This window comes from Antechinus flavipes, chromosome 4, assembly GCF_016432865.1.
Source record: "Antechinus flavipes isolate AdamAnt ecotype Samford, QLD, Australia chromosome 4, AdamAnt_v2, whole genome shotgun sequence".
In the NCBI taxonomy this organism is placed as follows: domain Eukaryota; kingdom Metazoa; phylum Chordata; class Mammalia; order Dasyuromorphia; family Dasyuridae; genus Antechinus; species Antechinus flavipes.
Window position 1 is genome coordinate 412,532,698 of NC_067401.1, and position 18,699 is coordinate 412,551,396.

Consider the following 18,699-nt stretch of genomic DNA (forward strand, 5'->3'; position numbering starts at 1 on the left):
CAGTTACTGCCAATTAAAGGCACTGTCACAGTGTTTAAGAAAATAGCTCCTTCTCTCAAGGACCCTGAGCACAGCGTATAAAGTGATGCAAGGTCAAACTTTGGTCTGGTCTCTATCCCACAGATCACAAAGTCCAGAATTTTGAGTTGAGGCTAAACAAATGAACTTATAAGATTTTCTCATGGTTTCCATTCTTACAGTGGAAAGTCTTGGACTTGGTTTCTGTGTTCTGTTCAACATCTGTTTAACAGATGACTTAACCTCCCCAAAATTCCCCTTCCAATAAGCTGTCATCTTGCTTTTTTTTTTCTAGATTTATAGAACTTTATTTGCTTGATACCCATCAGGGGCTAGGTCTAATGGTAGAAAGGCAGGCAGTCATTTAGTTCACATGAAGGGGCCACACAATGAAAAAAAACTTATAAATAACATGCACACCAATACACACATACCCATGTATAGTTCATATGTAGAGAAAATATATGTGGCTGGTAGATGGTGTGATAGAGTATCAGTCTTGGAATCAGGAAAACATATCTTGAGTTCCAATCTGACCTCAAATACTTACTGGTTGTGTGACTCTGGAGTGTGAGACTGTTTGTCTCAGTTTCCTCATCTGTAGAATGAACTGGAGAAGGAAATAACAAGTTACTCCAGTATCTTTGCCAAGAAAACCTCAAATGGGGTCATGAAGAATCAGACAAATGACTGAATAATAATAATAATAATAATAAGATATGTGTGTATGTGTATACACACACATTATATCATATACACAGATATATAGATACATGTATCTATATACACACATAGATATATGTGTATATATATATATATGTTCATGTATATATGTATACATATCTATATATCTATGTATTTATCATGTAAAAGGAGTATAATATAGTGGATTTGGAGTTAGGAAGCTCTAGGTTCAAATTCTATACCAAACATGAGCTAAATGACTCTGAACAAGCCCCTTAACCACTTTGAGTCTCTGTCACTTTCCATGTTTATGAAATGAGGAGGTTTGATTGCATGCTCTCTAAGACCCTTTCTAATTGTAAAACTATGATCCTATCATATAATTAAAGATTTCCAATATATGAAAATAAAATTTTTTGGTTTGAATCTGTAATTTCACCAACATGATAACTCTTGGATTGGGAAATCACTGCCCTGAGGCAGAACAGCAACTCCTCTGCAGTCTGTTATCTTATAGAGTTTCCAAGATGCTATGACGTAAATGACTTGTTCACAATCACACGACTAATGAGTCACAGGTGGGACTTGAATCTAAATCTTATTGGCTCCTAGCTGTGCTGTTGCCCATTACACTGTTACTTAAATTTTTTTATTTTTTATAAATTCTCATGCTTTCAATGCCCCCCAAAATCTGCTGTCCATGGTATGTAGGATTCTATTTTGTGGTGAATTGTAACATGTGCCTCAGAGCATCATGCAACTGGGGACTACTTATTACTGAGTCTCTAAGTCTCCCAATGATGTTAGCAAACACCCAGTGGGGACAACAGGGATAGGAGTTTGTGTGTAATTTGTAAACCTTGCCCAGGCTGAACAAATGCCTTGGTCTCCCTCTGTGCCATCTCCTTCCTTGGCTGGCTAAATCAGCTTCTCTCCCTCCTGAGTTTTTAACCACCCATTTTCAATCTCTCTTTACTGTCAAGTTCTTCCCCCTCCTTCCAGATGTACTGACCATTCATGGATATCCAGTTTTTTCTCTAATGTATGAACCTGAAAAGAAGAAATAGTCAAAAAGGCTGTGCTAGCAAACACATGTTTCTGCTATTGATGTATTTGTGGAGCTCTTGCAAATCTTTATTAAGGATTTAAAGTCTGCCACTTCTGCAAATTCTACATATTACCCTTGGACTATTTGTTACTGCTATAGTAACAATATGTGGTTTTAGAGAAATATGTAGTTTTTGATTTCCTGCAAGATTCAGATCAAATGTACCTTTCCTGAATCCCCAAGCTGCTAGTGTTTTCCCCTCTCAAGTTACCTTACATCTAGTCTGTATGTTTTTTATATCTTCCGCATTAGAATACAGTAACAATAATAATAAATAATGGTAGCTGACACTTAGATAGCACCTACTATGTGCTGGGCTCTGTACCACAAGCTTTAGAATTCTCACACTTCATTCTCATAACAGCAATTGGAAGTAGATTTTATTCTTATGTCTATTTTATAGCTGGAAAAACTGAGACAAACAGATGAAGCGACTTGCCCAGGATCACTTAGCTAATGTGTCCAAGGTTCAACTTGAACTCGGGACTCTCTGACGCTAAACCCAGTGCTTGCTCTCTATCAACTAACCTACTTAGTTTCCTAAATGTAAGTTCCTTGAGATCAGGGACTATTTCTTGGCTTTCTTTGTATTTCCATTGCTTGTTGTTTATTATCTCCTTTATCTATATGTATAGACCTGAAAAGGACATTTGCTAAAATCTAAAAGAGACAGATCCTCCAAAAAGCACATTTATTTCTGCTGTCTTAGAGGGTAATTTAATTCAATTCAGCAGGTAGTTATAAGGTATTTATGCTAGATGCAGAGGATATAAAAACAAAGACAAAATAATCCCTGCTCTCAAGAAGCTTACATTCTACTGAGGAGATATAATAGGTATAAGTTAAATTAAATTGCTGATGATCTCTAGGCCTCAGACCCATGGTTGAGTTATGGGGGTGTCCATCTCAAGCATGTGAAGACTTCCCTTGGTGGAATGGGGCAGATGAGAACAATTTGTTTGAATAGTCATGAAGCATCTGAAACAGGGGCTATGGAGTGCTTAGAGTTTGGCCAGATATTGAGGACCTCTCAAATCATCCAATGAATCCTGGGCCATCACCAGTCATCCTGACTTTTGTCTTGTCATTGTATTTTGAGGACTCTGGAAAAGAGACTGAGGCTAAAGATTGTGCAATTTTGCTTCACTTAAATCCAATTTATACTTGAGTCAAGACATTACCCGTGAGATCTTTGGGCCTCTTGAAAGACAAAGCAGAAACAGCAACAGTAATGACATATACATTGATGAAGAAAGACAAAAAATGTAAGAGAAATGTGAAGTAATTTTAGCAATGATGGCTGTGATAGTGGTGGTAAGTGGAATCATAAAAGGTCATGCTCTTGAACAAGATTTGATTTTTTTTTTTTGAAAGAGAGGTACTCTAGAGCAAGACAGCATATACTGATTCCTTTTTGAAGACCTCTGGTGATGGAAAACTACTACTTCTTGGGGGAATTTATTGTAGTTTTGGACAAATATAATTTTCTGCAAATGTTTCTTCATGTTGAGCTAAATCCTACCTCTTTGTGATGTAAATGTGTTTCCTGGTTCTGCCCCATCCAGCCACACTCAGGATCGCTTATCTCTCCCTTATGATAGAGCTTAAATATCTTCATGTCATAAAGAAATTAGGTGAAGAAACTTAGACCCAGAGATGGGAAGTGGCTTTCTTGGGGCTACAGTTGTTTATTGACATAACCATGACCATGACCTAGGGTCTGGCCTGGCAGAACTAGGGCATTAATTTTGGAGAGCAACTTGTACAATTGCCAATCTCCCTTCTCCTCCTATCGGGATGACATCTCACTAGGTTTGGCTCCTTCCAAAGATCTAGCTGTAACCTTGTCTTTTGGACAGGTTTATATACAACTTCACTGAGAGCATTATGGCAGTATGTGTATGCTCTCTTCCCTTGTCCTACTTTTCATGTCTCCTCACATGTCCAGAGTTAAGTTCTTATCCTTAAGATTCTTCTGTAAGAAAGACCTATTATATTTTCAATTATTGACTGGCTTGCTTTTCCCCTTGACAAATGGGGACATCAATATTCTACTTCCTTTCCTTTATCTTTTCTAGATCCTCTGCAATCTGGCTCTGACTTCATAATTTAGTCTTACCTGCCTTCTCCAAAGTTGTCACTAATGTCTCTTTTTTTTGAAGAGAGAGAGTTAAATGAATTTCTCGGAGCCTCACAGTACATTAAGTATCCAATGCAGGGATTTGAATCCAAGTCCTCCTGACTCGGGGTTTAATTCTCTATCCGCTACACCACCTGGCTGCCCAGATCAACAGTCTTTTAATTGCCAAAAGCCCAGCATCTTAAACTGTGATTTGTGACCCCATATGGGGTTTCATAACTTCATATGTGGAGGTCATTAAATTATGATTTATCGTCAGTAAATATTTGATTTGCATACTCATCTTATATACTCGAAGTCACATAAAATTACTCCAGTGAAAAGGGGTTTCAAGTGGAAAAAGTTTAAGAAGCCCTGCTCTAAAGAAGTCTCTTAGCTTCAGGATCAAAGATACAGTTTTTTGTTTTGCATTCAAAGCTCTCCAGTGCCTGTCCCCTTCCTATAATTATGATCTTTTTGGATTCTTGCTCCCCTCCATAATCTAGGGATTCTGGTTTACTTGCTGCAACTAGAGCCCTCTCCATCTTCCTTTGCTGTAATGTTCTCTTTCTCACCTTCAGATTCTGGAGATTCCTTTAAGACTGGGCTCAAGAGCCACTTCTTCCAGGAAGGAAGCCTTTCATGCTTCCCCAGCTGTTAGTGACATTTCATTTCCTCTATCATTACTTTCATCTACCTTGCATTCATTTTGGATATTCTGATTTACATGTTGCCTTTCCTGTTAGAATGGAAGTTCTTTGAGGGCAGGGACTGTTCTTATTTTAAACTTCTTAGCTCCACTGCTTAGCAGAAGTGCCCCCACAGTAAGCACTTCATAAATGCTGTTTATTGATTTGGTGACAATTAGAATTGTTGAAAAATCATTAAAAGATTTCAACCATGTCCTCCTTTAGGTGTTTAATTATTCCGATTTCTGCTTTGTTCTTCAGAGCTCAAGTTGGAGAGCTTCCCTCAGTGTTTCCCTTGACCTTCTTCCTAACTATGACCTGAGCATCGGTACCCATTAGTGAATGGCATACTTGTATTCCACATCTGACTCTACTTCATCACAGTTTTGCCTCTGGCTAAGTCATTATGCTTCTAATAAAAAGCTTCCTGTTTTCTCAGCTTTGGTTAATGTTAGTGTCTTACACAGAGATGCTAAATGGTTCTTAGGAATGCACCATTTCTGGATAGCTATGGGGTGCAGTGGATAGAGCACCAACCCTGAAGTCAGGAGACCTGAGTTCAAATGTGGTCTCAGACACTTTACACTTCCTAGATGTCTGACCCTGGGCAAGTCACTTAACCTCAATTGCCTGAGGGAAAAAAAGGAATACACCATTCTAAATCCCTCAGGCTCTTGTTTAGTCTTGTAGAAATATTCCCTTCAACTCTGTATCTAAAAAGATTTGTATTAGCTTGTGGAGTGTGGTCCCACCACCATCATGAGCCTTATCTTTCTTATCTTTCCTTATCTCCTTTCCACTCATTTTACTATTTTTCTATTTTCCACTATGTATAAGGTGACATAAATACATGCTTCAATACTCAAATGACCCTGTGATTTCATGGATTTGGTTGTTCCTTCCAATGGTGGAGATCACAGTCTAACCATCCCTACCCATTCTCCTATCAGTGTGCAGGGACAGACAAAAGCAGGTAGGAGCATCCTGGAAGTCTTTCTCACTTTTTCCTGACCTTGAGAAGATATCAATCGAGTTTCTGGATTGTCCACTTCACCCAACCCATCTTTTCTTCTAGGTGCTTAAGTGGATTGAGTATTAGATTTGGAATCAGGAACAAATGAGTTCAAAATTAAATGAGATATTATTTTTATATATGACATTTCCTTTCTTACCTAGAAGTAGCTGGTGGTGTAGTGGAGAGCTCTGGGCCCGAAATCAGGAAAACCAGAGTTCAAATATGAATTTGGATATATAATGTCACTTGTCACTTAATCGCTACCTCAGTTTCCTCAACTGTAAAATAAAGGTAAGAATAGCACTTACCTGTCAGGATTATTATTAGAACCAAAAGAGAAAATATTTGTAAAAATTTAGCCTTAGGAGCAATATAAATTCTTATTCCTCTTCCATTTCTTTTTAAGCGAGACAATATATTTAAAGCACTTTGCAAAATTTAAGACTGTACATAATAGTTTAGTTATTATTATCTTCCTAATACATTTCTTTGATGACATCACTTTTTCTGTGAAGTTTCTCATCAGTTATATACAGTTTCCTAACATATACATACCATGTACCCTTTTCTTATACCTTGCAGTTCCCACCTACCTTGAGTTCTGGGATTCAATGACAACAGCCTCCTTGCTCTTTCTTGACCGAGTCACTCATCTCTAATCTCTGGAAATTTCTCTGACTGTTCCCCAGGCCTACAATACTCTCCCTCCCCATCTCCTCCTCCTGACTTTCTTCAAGTCTCAGCTAAACTTCCATCTTCTATAGGAAGATTTAATCCATCCCTCTTAATTCTAATGTCTTTCATCTGTTGACTACTTTCTAGATATCGCATGTATGACTGTACATAGCTGTTGGAGGTTATCTTCCCAATAGACTGTTAATTCCTAGCGAACTGTCTTTTACTTTTTATCTTTTATTTTTGGTACCTCCAGTACTTAGGACAGCACCAAGCATGTAGTAGGTACTTAAGAAATATTAAATACTCCCAATTGATTGTATAGCAATCATATGTCAATCAGTCAACAAGCATTTTTAAAAATAGTAGCTAAATAAGCTAGTATTTAAAATTTAACTTTTTTTTTTTTGGCTGAGGCAATTGGGGTTAACTGACTTGCCCATGGTCACACAGCCAGGAAATGTTAAGTATCTGAGGCTAGATTTGAACTCAGGTCTCCTGATGTCAGGGCTGGTGCTCTAAACAGTATACTAACTAGTTGCTCTGACATTTACTTTTGCAAAACCTTGTGTTTCATATTTTTCTTTCTCCTTACCCTCTTTCCTTCTCCCTACACAGCAAGTTAGCCATTATAGGTTCAACAACAACAAGCATTTATTAAGTGCTTACTATGGGTACTGAAGGAGACTACAAAGAAAGTAAAAATCATTTCTGCCCTCAAGGAGCTAACTTCCTAATGATGGGAGAAATTATGCAAATAACTGTTTATACAAGATATCTATCAACTAATTTCATTCTGTGTGATAGTCATATTTAATTCTTTGGAGACTTTCTGACATGCCGCAACTTGAGTAAAATGTTTGCATGAAAAAGCAGATTTTTGCTTTCATGGGAAGTTTGAGGTCATCTGAGGACCTCTGCAATTTCCTGTTTTCCAGCTCCCTTTCAACTCTGAACCCAAGTTACTGATCTAAAAGGGCACAAGAGCATGATTTACAGAAAATCCAGGCAGGAAACCCTATAGATAGGGTTTCTCATGCAGAATAAACCTGAAAGGGAGAGAGAAGAGATGATGAATTCACTGGCTGTGAGCCTGCCTGCCTCCTCCTCCCACCCTTCAAACTCAGTCAAGTTTATTTTAGCTGCTGGGCACGTGTGATTGAACATGTCTATTCCATGCGCATTTGCAGAATTATGCTCTGGTCCTGGGGGAAAGCCCACCTTTTCCAGGCTGATCCCAAGGCTGCAGAGGTGCCGTGCCCCCTTCTGATGACTGTGTAGGGGTGAAGCCGCAAGGTCTCAGAATTAAGAGGCAGCCCTGCATCCTGGCAAAGAAGGAACTGTAAATGTATAGCATATTAAGTGGATGGTGTTGATAAATCTCACAGAGCTTCTGGTAGAGGGTCTGTATGAAAACAGCTCTCTGGTTCTAGACAAGCATAGTAAATGGACTTTTAGAAGAGAAATGTTAGAAGAGAAGGGGAGGGGAAATTATTGTCGAAGGGATGGAAAGAAGGAGGCAATAGTAGGAGGAAAGGGAGAGAAAAGGGCAAAGGTTGGGAGGACAAAATGGGGAGAGAGAGAAAAAAGATAAGGGGGCAGGGATAGAGGAGCAGGTGAAAAGACTGCCGGGAAGAGGTAGGAGGTAGATATGGAGGGGGAAGAAAAAGATGTGAGTGGGAAGATCAGAGTGCCTGACTGGGGTCTCATCTAATTAATTTGCCAGCAAGTATAAAAACAGAAAATGTGGGAAAGAAATGCAGAACTGGGGGGTGGGGTGAGGAGGTGGGGGTGAGACTCTGGGGCCTCCATCTGCTCTCTGGATCTGGGAAGTGAGTCCATCAGGAGGCTGGACTACTCTGTTCCCATGGTCATTGCTTAGGGCTGACTCTTCTGTAGGGGCTGGGAGACCCTTCCTCCTCCTGTTCCTCCTCCTCCTCTTCAGTTTCACCAATTAGTTCACAGAGTATAAATAGAAGAATGAAGGGCTGGGGGCTGGGCTAGAGTAGGGAGGAGCAGGAAGCCCCCAGAGTGATGGAGAGAACAGGATGGCAGACAGAAGCCAGGTGGGCATTCTTCAAGCTCTTTATGAGCTCTCTAAAGGCATCTTGGTCACATTCTGTTCCCTAACCAGCTGTGGATTGTTCCAGGTCAAACATTTATCCAGGGAAAGGACACATCTTTCTATCTTCAATTCTCATATTTCTTCAAGCTATATAAAACACTTCTGATTTCTTTTCATTCCCACTGAAGCCCGCATTTGTCAGTCTTAGCTGCTGTCAATCAGTCAATAAAAATGTATTAAGTGCGTACTATGTGCCAGACACTGTGTTAAGTATTGGAAATGCAAAAAGAGGCTCCCAGGGGCGACAACTTGCAAACATTTATATATAAGCAAAGTATAAGCAAGGTAAATTGGAGATAATCAGCAGAAGGGGAGGACTTTCCTACTTCTAGATTTCAATCCATCTAGTGTTCAATCCATCCAAAAACACAAACTACCTGCTATGACTATGGGAGGTAAAAACTTTTAGTGGCCCCCCAATTGCCTCTAAGATAAAAGTCAAAATCTTCAGCCTGGTTTTAAAGCCCTCCCTATGGTTGCTTCCTACTTAGCCAGTCACCTTCCTCTCATAACTACTTTCCTTCATTAAATTTTTCTTCTATCCAAACTGGCTTATTGACTGTTTTCTAAGTTGGATGTTACAATTTTCCCTTTCATTTCAGTTAGTTCATCCCCAAAATCCACCTCTCCAGATTGGGATCAGTCAGCCAGACTGTCAACAAGCAATTATTAAATCCTTATTATATGTTAGGCACTGTACCAAGAAATAAAGAAAGATAAAAATGGCCCCTGCCCTCAAGAAGCTTACATTAGTAATAAGAAAAAAAAAACATGAAAATACTGATAAATAGAAATCTCAAAAGGGAAGAATAGGAGCTGGGGGATTGGGAAATACTTCCTGAAGAAGATAGAATTTAATTTGAGTCTTGAAGGAAGCTAGGAAAATTGGGAGACTGAGTTTTCTGAGGGGGCTAAAAAATTCTGGGCATAGAGGACTATCAGTATAAAGGCAAGGAGTTAGGAGAGTTGTGTTCAGGAATAGTAAGTAGGTTAAGTGTTATCTGGAGAATTCTGGATTTCTTGTCAGGTTCAGCTCAGATACCAATTCTTGATCCCTTCTCTTCCCAGTTAATGCTTCCATTTACCTCATTGATTTTTCTGGGCATTTGTTTAGTTTTCAAGGGAATGTAGGCTCCCTAAGAGCAAGGACTGCTTTGATTTTTGTCTTTCTGTCACACTTACAGTGTTTTGTTCACAGTAGGCATATAATAACAATATTATAGTTAACATTGATGTGCCAGGCACTGTATTCAGTGCTTTTCAAATATTATTTCATTTAATTTCTCATAACAACCCTGGGAGGTAGCTATTATTATTATCCCCATTTTACAGATGAGGAAACTGAGACAAACAGAATTAAAGTGACTTGCCACTTAAGTGTGTGAGGTCAAATTTGAACTCAAAATTCAGCATTCTATTGAATTTAATTAAAAGCAGTCAACTCAATAAGCAATGATTAAATGCTTGCTAAATGCCCTAGTTCTGGAGAAAGGTATTGCTGCCAGTAGAGAGACTGTAGAGAGCCCTGAGATTGAATTGTTCTGAAAGTGTAGAGAATTTTGACAAGGTTTCTTAAGGGTTTTGGGCTGCGTATTTTGCTAAGCTCTCTCTGTGCCGCAGTTAGAAAATGTGACCACTGTAGTTATAGCCGTCTTGAGATTTGGGCGAATTTTTGGTGAATTGAGGCAATTTTCTAAGTAATAGGAATTATCTGGCTATTTGGATAATTGTCTCAATTCTCTGACCTCACCATGCACAAAGGAGGTTAACAGTTGAGAAGCAAGCTTGGGAGCAGGATTGTCTCCAGGATAGTTGATGACTTCCTGTGTTATGGATTACAGCAGGTAATACTTAAAACTAAAGTCCTAAATATCCACCATCATAAGGCATAGGGAGGGTAAATAGTTTCCTGGAATTGTTCCAGGAGCAGAGAAAGGAACAAAACTCTGATTTTCTTTCCGTTGCTCTAATCCTCAGCCACTCTTTTTGGCTATATGCCTGGTACAACTCCATCAAACTTGAAGAGAGCATGAGTTGATGGCCTAGCTGATGGAAGCTGGGAAGGAAGGGAATACACCCCAGTTCTTTGCAAAACACTTCAAAAATGGGAAGTAGCAATGTATGGCAAAGCCAGAGTCAATGACTCCTTATCTTAAGAACATGTTTTCTAAACCTGTTGGGAACCAGAGCTAATAAATCAGAGCCAGAGAATGTTTCTTTCTAGCATTCCCACCAACACATCCTGCTGGGATCTTCAAGGAGGCTGGGTGTTTATTAAGCCAGATGTCTTCTAAAAGTCCTCAGACACCCTTAAATTCATCCCCCCTAAGTTATCCTTCCCTTCCCTTCCCTCTGTCCCTCTAGACTATGATCCCTCACCTAGGAGTCTTCTGCCTAAAGGAATGGAAATTGGGATCACTGAATCTCACAAGATATTTAGATAAAATCATTCTACAAGGACTCTAGCTCTGTACAGTTGTAGAATATATAGTATGGCCGAGGAGACAAAGTCTCCCCTTGGGCTGCCTCAGGTGAGGTCTTGAGCAAAGGCTGGGTGATCAATTGTCAGATATATGGTAAAGAGAATTCCTATTTAGGTACAGGCTGGATCAGATAACCCTTGGGGCCTCTTTTAACTTTGAGCTTCTGTGAAAAAATTGAATATAAACAGTGGATTTAATAAGCACCTGCTGGCTTGAAGCAAAATTGAACATTAAAAAGAGAGCAGCCATAGGAGACTTCACCAAATAGGATTTGATGGAATTTGGATAGATAGAGAGGATCTAATGAAGGTGGGGAAGGAGGAAAGCAGAATAAAGATACTAAGGCAGACTGAGTATCCCATGTATGTTGAGCATGATGAGAAAGGAGGCTATCTACTGATCAGCTAGGAGAGATAAAATGGGATCCCTTGAATGTTAGAAAAAAGAATTTGCATGTGATAGAATGCGGAGTCATTGGAGGTTCTTGATCTAGGGCTCAACTCAGAACACTTAAGGGAGATTAGTGATATACAGGACAGATTAGTTGGGAGAGAGAGAGATAAGGGAATCCAAAATAATAATAATAGTAACAATAGTTAAAATGTATACAGCACTTATTATGTGCTGGGCACTGTGTTGAGGATTTTTACAAATATTATCTCACTCAATACTAAAACCAGTCATGTAAGGTAACTGCTCTCATTATTCCCATTTTACAGTTGAGGAAACTGAGGCAGATAGAGGTTGTGCAGGGTCATATAACTACATTGAAACAGGTTTCTGACTCCAGATCCAACAGTGTATCCACTGCACCTTCTTCACCCTTGGCTAAAAATCCCATCTTGCTGCCTGGAGAATGGAAACCACAAGAGCCATCAGCCAGAAATCACCTTTCTGCCTGATGTGGTAGCTTGATTGGCTTTTGTATTGGTTCAGCAATCAAACGGGATGGGAGTGGAGAGGGATTCAACTCAATAATGAATCATTCATAGCCAAAGACAGGGAGAGGATATCTGTCTATGCTTGTTTCTTGGTGGTCCCCTAAGGACAGGCAGAAGTTATCTGTGCATGTTTGAAGGGGAAAAGGGAAGGGGAAGGGAGAGAACCTTTTAACTGGGATATAGAAAGGCAGGGGGGAGTTTGGGAAGACTGAAAAGGAAGAATCTGGGACTTGGGAACTGATTAGCAATGGGAAAGGATGGGGGTCAAGTCAAGGATGCTTTGTATAGTGGAGTAAGGTGAGATGGACCCACAAATCGGGACATCTGGGTTATAATTCCAGTTCAACTCCTGAGCCTGTGTGACACTGAGCCCCGCAGACTGCGTCACCTTTCTGGGCTTCGGTATAATAGGTGGGTGTTGTCGGACTGGATGAGCTCTGAGGTCCCTGTCAGCTGCACAACGTTGTGATTATAAGATTGGTTGTATAAGTGACAGGAATAGGGGGAAATGAGGTGAGTGGTAGAAACCATGTAATTTACTTCAGACCTTCCTGGCCCTTCTACCCTCAGGCTCTACAGCCCTGAGCCAGTTTCAGTAACAGCCCCCTTCCAATGCCCGTGAATCTCTGACTGAAGAGATCCTGAGAGTCTGTACTTTTAGGATGGTATGGTGGCTGGGGCGATCAGCCATTTAGAACTGGTTATATGTAGGCTCGATTCTACCTCTGCTTTGCATAACAGCACAGTATAAATGCAGGTTCCTTCATTATTCTACTTTATCATATTGTTTTCACGCTTCTCTTTAGAATTGTGGGAAAAGGGAAAAGATGCGGATGTGAAGGGTTGGGATATTTCTGTGACCTTGGACCAGTCACCCCCACTATCTGTGCCCCAATTTTTTCATTTGTAAAATGAGGGATTGGACTAGATTTCCTTTAAGATGTCTTATAGTTCTGAGTGTATGAGCTCATTTCCTCCCCCTTCCACCACAAGAACCTTGTGAGGTAAAGTGCAGAGTGGAACCTTCTCCTCTTCTTTTCATGCTTCTATGGTGGTTCTTACTCACCAAGCATTTATTTTGTATCCCATGTGCTAGGCAACAGGGATACAAATTCAATGAGTGAAACAATTTCTACTTACAATGTTTAAAATTTAGATTTTAACAGTTCCTGGTAGACTGGGTAAAATATCAGGGATTACTGGGATTGTATGGGGTAGGTGTGAAATTTCATGTGTCTGGAGGCTTCCTGCACTTTTTAAAAAAAAATTTATTTTATTTAATTAATAACTTTGTATTGACAGAATCCATGCCAGGATAATTTTTATACAACATTATCCCTTGCAATCGCTTATGTTTCGTTTTTTCCCCTCCCTCCCTCCACCCCCCCCCAAGATGGCAAGCAGTCCTATATATGTTAAATATGTTGCAGTATATCCTAGATACAATACATATTTGCAGGGCTTCCTGCACTTGATGGTAACCCTTATTTAGAAGCTAAGAGATTAAGGGATTTGTCCATAGTCAACACAAGTTTGTTCCTGAGACAGGACTTGAATCTAACTCTTCATGACTTAACTCTGACCATCTGTAGGCTGTATCATTCCTTTATCCAGGAATCATGAATAAATTATGGTTTGTTGATTATGATGCTGTTTGATACAACATATATAATATTACAGTTTTTCAGAGAAGTGACAAATAAGTGAGAAACTCCAAAAGAAAAGTAGAAATAGGAGATTGAAAAGTGGGGTGACAAGGGGACTTTTTTTTTTTTGCCAATCACACATACTACCGTATCCTGCATACAGTATCCATTTCATTAACATAAGAAGATGTTACTTATTTGCTTTTAATGGGAATGCTTTTTTTTTTTTTACACATAATGGTGAGGGGTTCACACTATACTATCCACACTAGTTCATCTAAGTGTTGACCACAGACTTGTGTAGGATGGCTGTTGAAAGTTGAGCATCCAATGGATGACCTTGGAACAGAGAAGGGCTAAATAACCAAACTGGGAATGACCCTATGACCTTGTCTTTCTGAATATCAAGTTTTCAGCAGCTGAACCAAACAGATAAAGGCCAAAGGTTGTTAGGGTATAGATAGCCAGGAGCTAATTAACCAAGCTATCCCTTGAGCTATAGCTGCCATTGTGATTAACTTCTCCCTTGGGTCATTTCCCAGTTTGGGGGTTAGAGATATGATGCACATACATTGTGCATGTGGACACATAATGCACATATATTATAAGTATATTTCTGAATTCTAAGTCTATGAAAACTTTTAGGACAGAAATTCTTTGTGTGTGTATTATGGACTCCTTTGGCAATCTGGCAAAACCAATGGACTTCTCAGAATAATTCTTTTAAAATGTATAAAATAAAATACAGAGGATTACAATAATATTAAAATATAGCTTTTAAAATATAAAAAACCAAGTCCATGATCCCCTAGATTGAGAACTCCTGTTTTAGAGGATAAAGAAGAGACTGGACATCTAGACCTTTGTCTACCCATAGATACCATTTTTCTCCCTTCCTCCACAGTGCTTTAGTCTAATTTCCCCCCCTTCTCTCATGACAGATGGAGTGGCAGCATTCCGTGCTTTCCTGAAGACTGAGTTCAGTGAGGAGAACTTGGAATTCTGGCTAGCCTGTGAGGAGTTCAAGAAAACTCGATCATCCACCAAGCTGGTTTCCAAGGCCCACAGGATCTTTGAGGAATTTGTAGATGTGCAGGCCCCTCGAGAGGTATGTTGGGGTGAGCACCTTGCTGTCTAGGAGATTTATGCTCATCTTGGCTCTGTGGTAAAATAGGAGTCTTGTTCCAAGGAGGAATTCATTTGTTCTGCATTGAGCCTCATCAGCTTTATCTGTTTATAACTACTGCTAAATTGCCAAGGTGGGTGGCAAAGGCTTAGAAATTCAAGAAGAGGAGTAAGAAATAGATAGATAGATAAAGACAGACAAAACATTTATTAAGCACCGCAGATACTATGCTAATTACTGAGCAAGTAAATAAATACAAGCAAGATAATCCTGTCCTTAAGTAACTAACATTCTAAAGGAAGAAAATAACACATCATGGGAAACTGGAAAAGGAAATGGTACATGGGTGTGCCTAGAGATGCCTGAGAAAACTGAGAGAACTGAACAAGAGAAGACCATCCCTGGCTGGTTAAACCCCAAGGGACTTCCAGAGGCCAATCTTCTCATCAGGAATGAGATGATGACCAGGAATTTTCTCATCAAGAATGGAGATGATGGTAGACTGTAGACTGGAATAGGGATGTAGCCAGTAGACTGGAGTAGGAATATATTAAGTGGTCTTTTAGGTGGTCATGTCTGGAAAGAGCTATTTTGATGTAGGACTCTTGCTCGGCACAAGCCAAAAGGAATTGTTGTTTCAGCTTTCAAATGGGATTTCTTAGAAAGAAGGGAGAGGAGCCTGGGAGAATTAAATCATGTGGGAGGAAATGGAGGGAACAAACATTTATTAAGCACCTGCTATATAACAGGCACTGTGCTAAAGGCTTTACAGATATCTCATTTGTGATACAAGATGAGCTACAACTCTGGAGAACTTTGACTATAATCTGCTTAAGATTTTTCATTACCAATTGCCCATTTGCATCGGTAGAATGAATCATCTAAAAGGACCTCTTCTTATCAATTAGATTACTGGTTCAGGTTCTATCTCTATCTTATTATGTAATTCCCAATTTAGAACATACTTATATATGTATAATATATATCTATATCTATATAGATATAGATATAGATATATATGTTGTTCTTTATCCTTTGTTCTTTAAGGAGACTATTACATTAGGGAGCGGATACCATGAGATGAGAGTGAACTGGATTTAAGTGGGAGAGGGCTGTGTAAGGTCACCTGCCTCATTTTCCCCTCCAGAGCCATCTGGGTCCACTGGCCAGATATAGATCAAAACAACTGGAGATGATCTAGATGCAATGGAAGACCTTGGCTTTTTTAAGCTAAAGTCTAAATACACACAAACAAATATATATACTTTTTTTGGAGGGGAATACAATTTGTTTGGAAACATTTGTCACTTCCTAATAAATATAACTTCTTCACAATACTTTGTTGTAAAATAGAATTAAGCAAAACAATACAATAGAGTAGGAAGATTACTATTTGGTAACAGAAAGGAAAGATATGTGCTTAAATTATGATAGTTTGGTTCCAGAATGTTCTCTTGGATTAAATTGGAGTCTTGTTGACTTTGGTCACGGATATAATGCTAACCCTCTTTCTTTTCTGCATCAGATCTTCCCATGTCTCTTTGAATTCATGTCTGTCATTGATTATTGTGCAAAAATATTCCCTTATGTTCATAGGATAGGTAATGGGGCATAGTGGATAGAAAACTAGCCAAATAACCAAAAGATGTGTTCAAGTCCTTGTAATCAATACCTACTGGATGGGAAGTTATTAAAAATCTCAGGCTCTCAGAAGCTATAGGAGCAGCTGGCTGAGGCAGTTGATAAAGCTCAGGATCGGAGTCAGGAAGACATGATTTAAAATATAATCTCAGATACTTCATAGCTGTGCTCTTCTGGGCAAGTCACTTAACCCTGTTCCTCATCTGTAAAGTGGGCCAGAGAAGGAAATGGCAAATCACTCCATTATCTTTGGACATGAATGAACCAAAGTAAGTTGTAGGGAATGTGCCCATTTGCATCAGCAGAAGGAAATATCTTACAAGGACCTCTCCTTATCAGTTGAATCACTGGTTTAGTTCTTATCCCTATCTTATTACATAATTCCCAATTTGGAAGGGATATTTCAACACCCTTGTGATGTTTTAATGGAAGCCCAGCAAGCATGGAAGGGAGGGAACTGTGAAAAAAGTGGGATCTTATCAGATGTGCTTAATTTGCAGTTAAGAAAGGAGAAGGGGGTCTGCTTTGGAAATGTCTGCTGAAGGTCTCAGAAATAAAAACCTGTCATTAAATTGAATTTAGTTTGAAAAGAGCTCTAGGGAGGAGTCAAGTGCCTTGAGTTCTAACCTCAGTCCCACCAGTAATGTTGAATAGCATATTAGACCTGAAAGGACCTTGGAAATAACCTAATTCAATTCCTCCTCAGTTGATAATTACTCATGTCTGAACAAATCACTCCATTTCTTTGTTCTTTTCTTTCTTCAACTGTCAAGTAGGGATAACTTCCCTTCTTACCTCAGGGGATAAAGATCGAAACCAGTCACCTCTGGGAAAGTGTTTTGACAAGCAGAAAACTTTACAGAGGTACAGCATGGAATAGTGGATGGGAGTTTGAACCCAGGAAAACCTGGGTTCAATCCTGCCTCTGACACATCCTAGCTATAGGCAAATATCAGTATGCTGGGCAAGTCCACCGGGAATGTTTTGCACAGAGGTCTGGATTTCTTTCTTCTAACCCGACTCCTCCTCCATTCTCTCCATCTCCCACATGCTCACACCTAAACAGAACAAAACAAGGAACAAGCAAATATAAATTGTTTGTTGTCATTCATAATGATAAAAACCCTAACAAATTCAAGGTAAGCCTCCAACCACCAGGCTTCTAGCTTCCTTATAATCTTGCTCTTTCTTTATGTCTCCAGGTGAACATAGACTTCCAAACTCGGGAAGAAACAAGGAAGAACATGCAAGAACCCTCTTTAACATGCTTTGACCAAGCCCAGGGGAAAGTGCACAGCCTTATGGAGAAAGACTCTTACCCCCGGTTCCTGAGGTCCAAAATGTACTTAGACCTTCTGACCCAAAGCCAGAGGAGGCTCAGTTAGAGCTGAGATGGGGACCCATGGAAATCACAAGCTTTCCCTTTCCCCCAGCTGCCAAGACCATATTCCAATGTGAACCGCCATCAGTGTTTAACCGCAGTGGAGTTTGGGGTGGGAGGCTGGGGGTGGGAGGCAAAGAGTCAGTGGGGCTTCTTCCACTGTGTGACCCAACTGCCATTTGCCCGGTTGTGTTTGTGTGTGGGTTAGTGGTACTGTCTCACAACTGTTACCCTTCTCTGGGTCAGAAAATGGCCCTTCATAATGCCTTGGGTCATTTCTGCTGAGAAGGCAAGTTTGCTATGCTGGGCTAATATGTAAATAATGCAAAAGCAATTCACTCCCCTCCCCCTTTTCCCTGGGCCACCACATTGTATTATCTGACTTCTTGCTAGTTCTACATCCTTGAGAGGAACCAGGGGGGAAGATGACCATGGGTCTCTCTGATGGGATTTGCAGTTCAGAAACTGTTGCCAGTCCTGGGTGTTTGGACATCATTGTACCAGAAAGGAAGTTCCCAGGAATCCTAGGTTACTGGAGATGGAAGGGAAAAAAAAAATATTTATTAAGCGCCTACTATGTGCCAGGCACTGTGCTAAGCGCTTTACATTACTATCTCATTTGATAATATCTCATTTTATATATACATATTATAGATATATATCATTTGGTTTCAGATGGGATTGAATTAATAGTCAGCTATTTCTTTCATTTCCATTGGCCACCATTCAGTGGGGAAAGAATAGGGGTGGGGTGGGGAGGTGGGGCCATTGGGACAAGCTGTAGTCACTGCCCATCCTAAATTAGGAGGCTGATAGACTCTCTCTATAGTATTCTTGTGAAGGTACCTAACAGGGAGATAAGAGTTCATGGCCACAGTCACAGCTGTTTTCTGCTCATAGGGAAGCAGAGGATTCTTTCTATGAGTGAATTTTCTAAGTGTGATCCCCTGGTCGAGGGGAGTCATCTGTGGTGAATGGTGCATTAGACTATTGCCAGGAAGGACAGGGAGGAAGAATGTAGAAGTCCAATCTCCATATTTGTTCAACC

At 39.8% G+C, this 18,699-nt stretch overlaps 1 protein-coding gene across 1 annotated transcript in view; it reads left to right on the forward strand.

Annotated features, from left to right (window-relative positions):
• The window catches only part of RGS8 (regulator of G protein signaling 8), a 67,164-nt gene extending 48,767 nt beyond the window's left edge, over nucleotides 1–18,397 (forward strand). Inside the window, exons 6-7 of the mRNA XM_051998819.1 lie at nucleotides 14,445–14,611; nucleotides 17,473–18,397. Of these exons, the coding sequence (XP_051854779.1) occupies nucleotides 14,445–14,611; nucleotides 17,473–17,655 (350 nt within the window). The 3' untranslated portion in view covers nucleotides 17,656–18,397. The remainder of the gene's footprint in view (nucleotides 1–14,444; nucleotides 14,612–17,472) is intronic.
• Nucleotides 18,398–18,699: the final 302 nt, after the last annotated feature.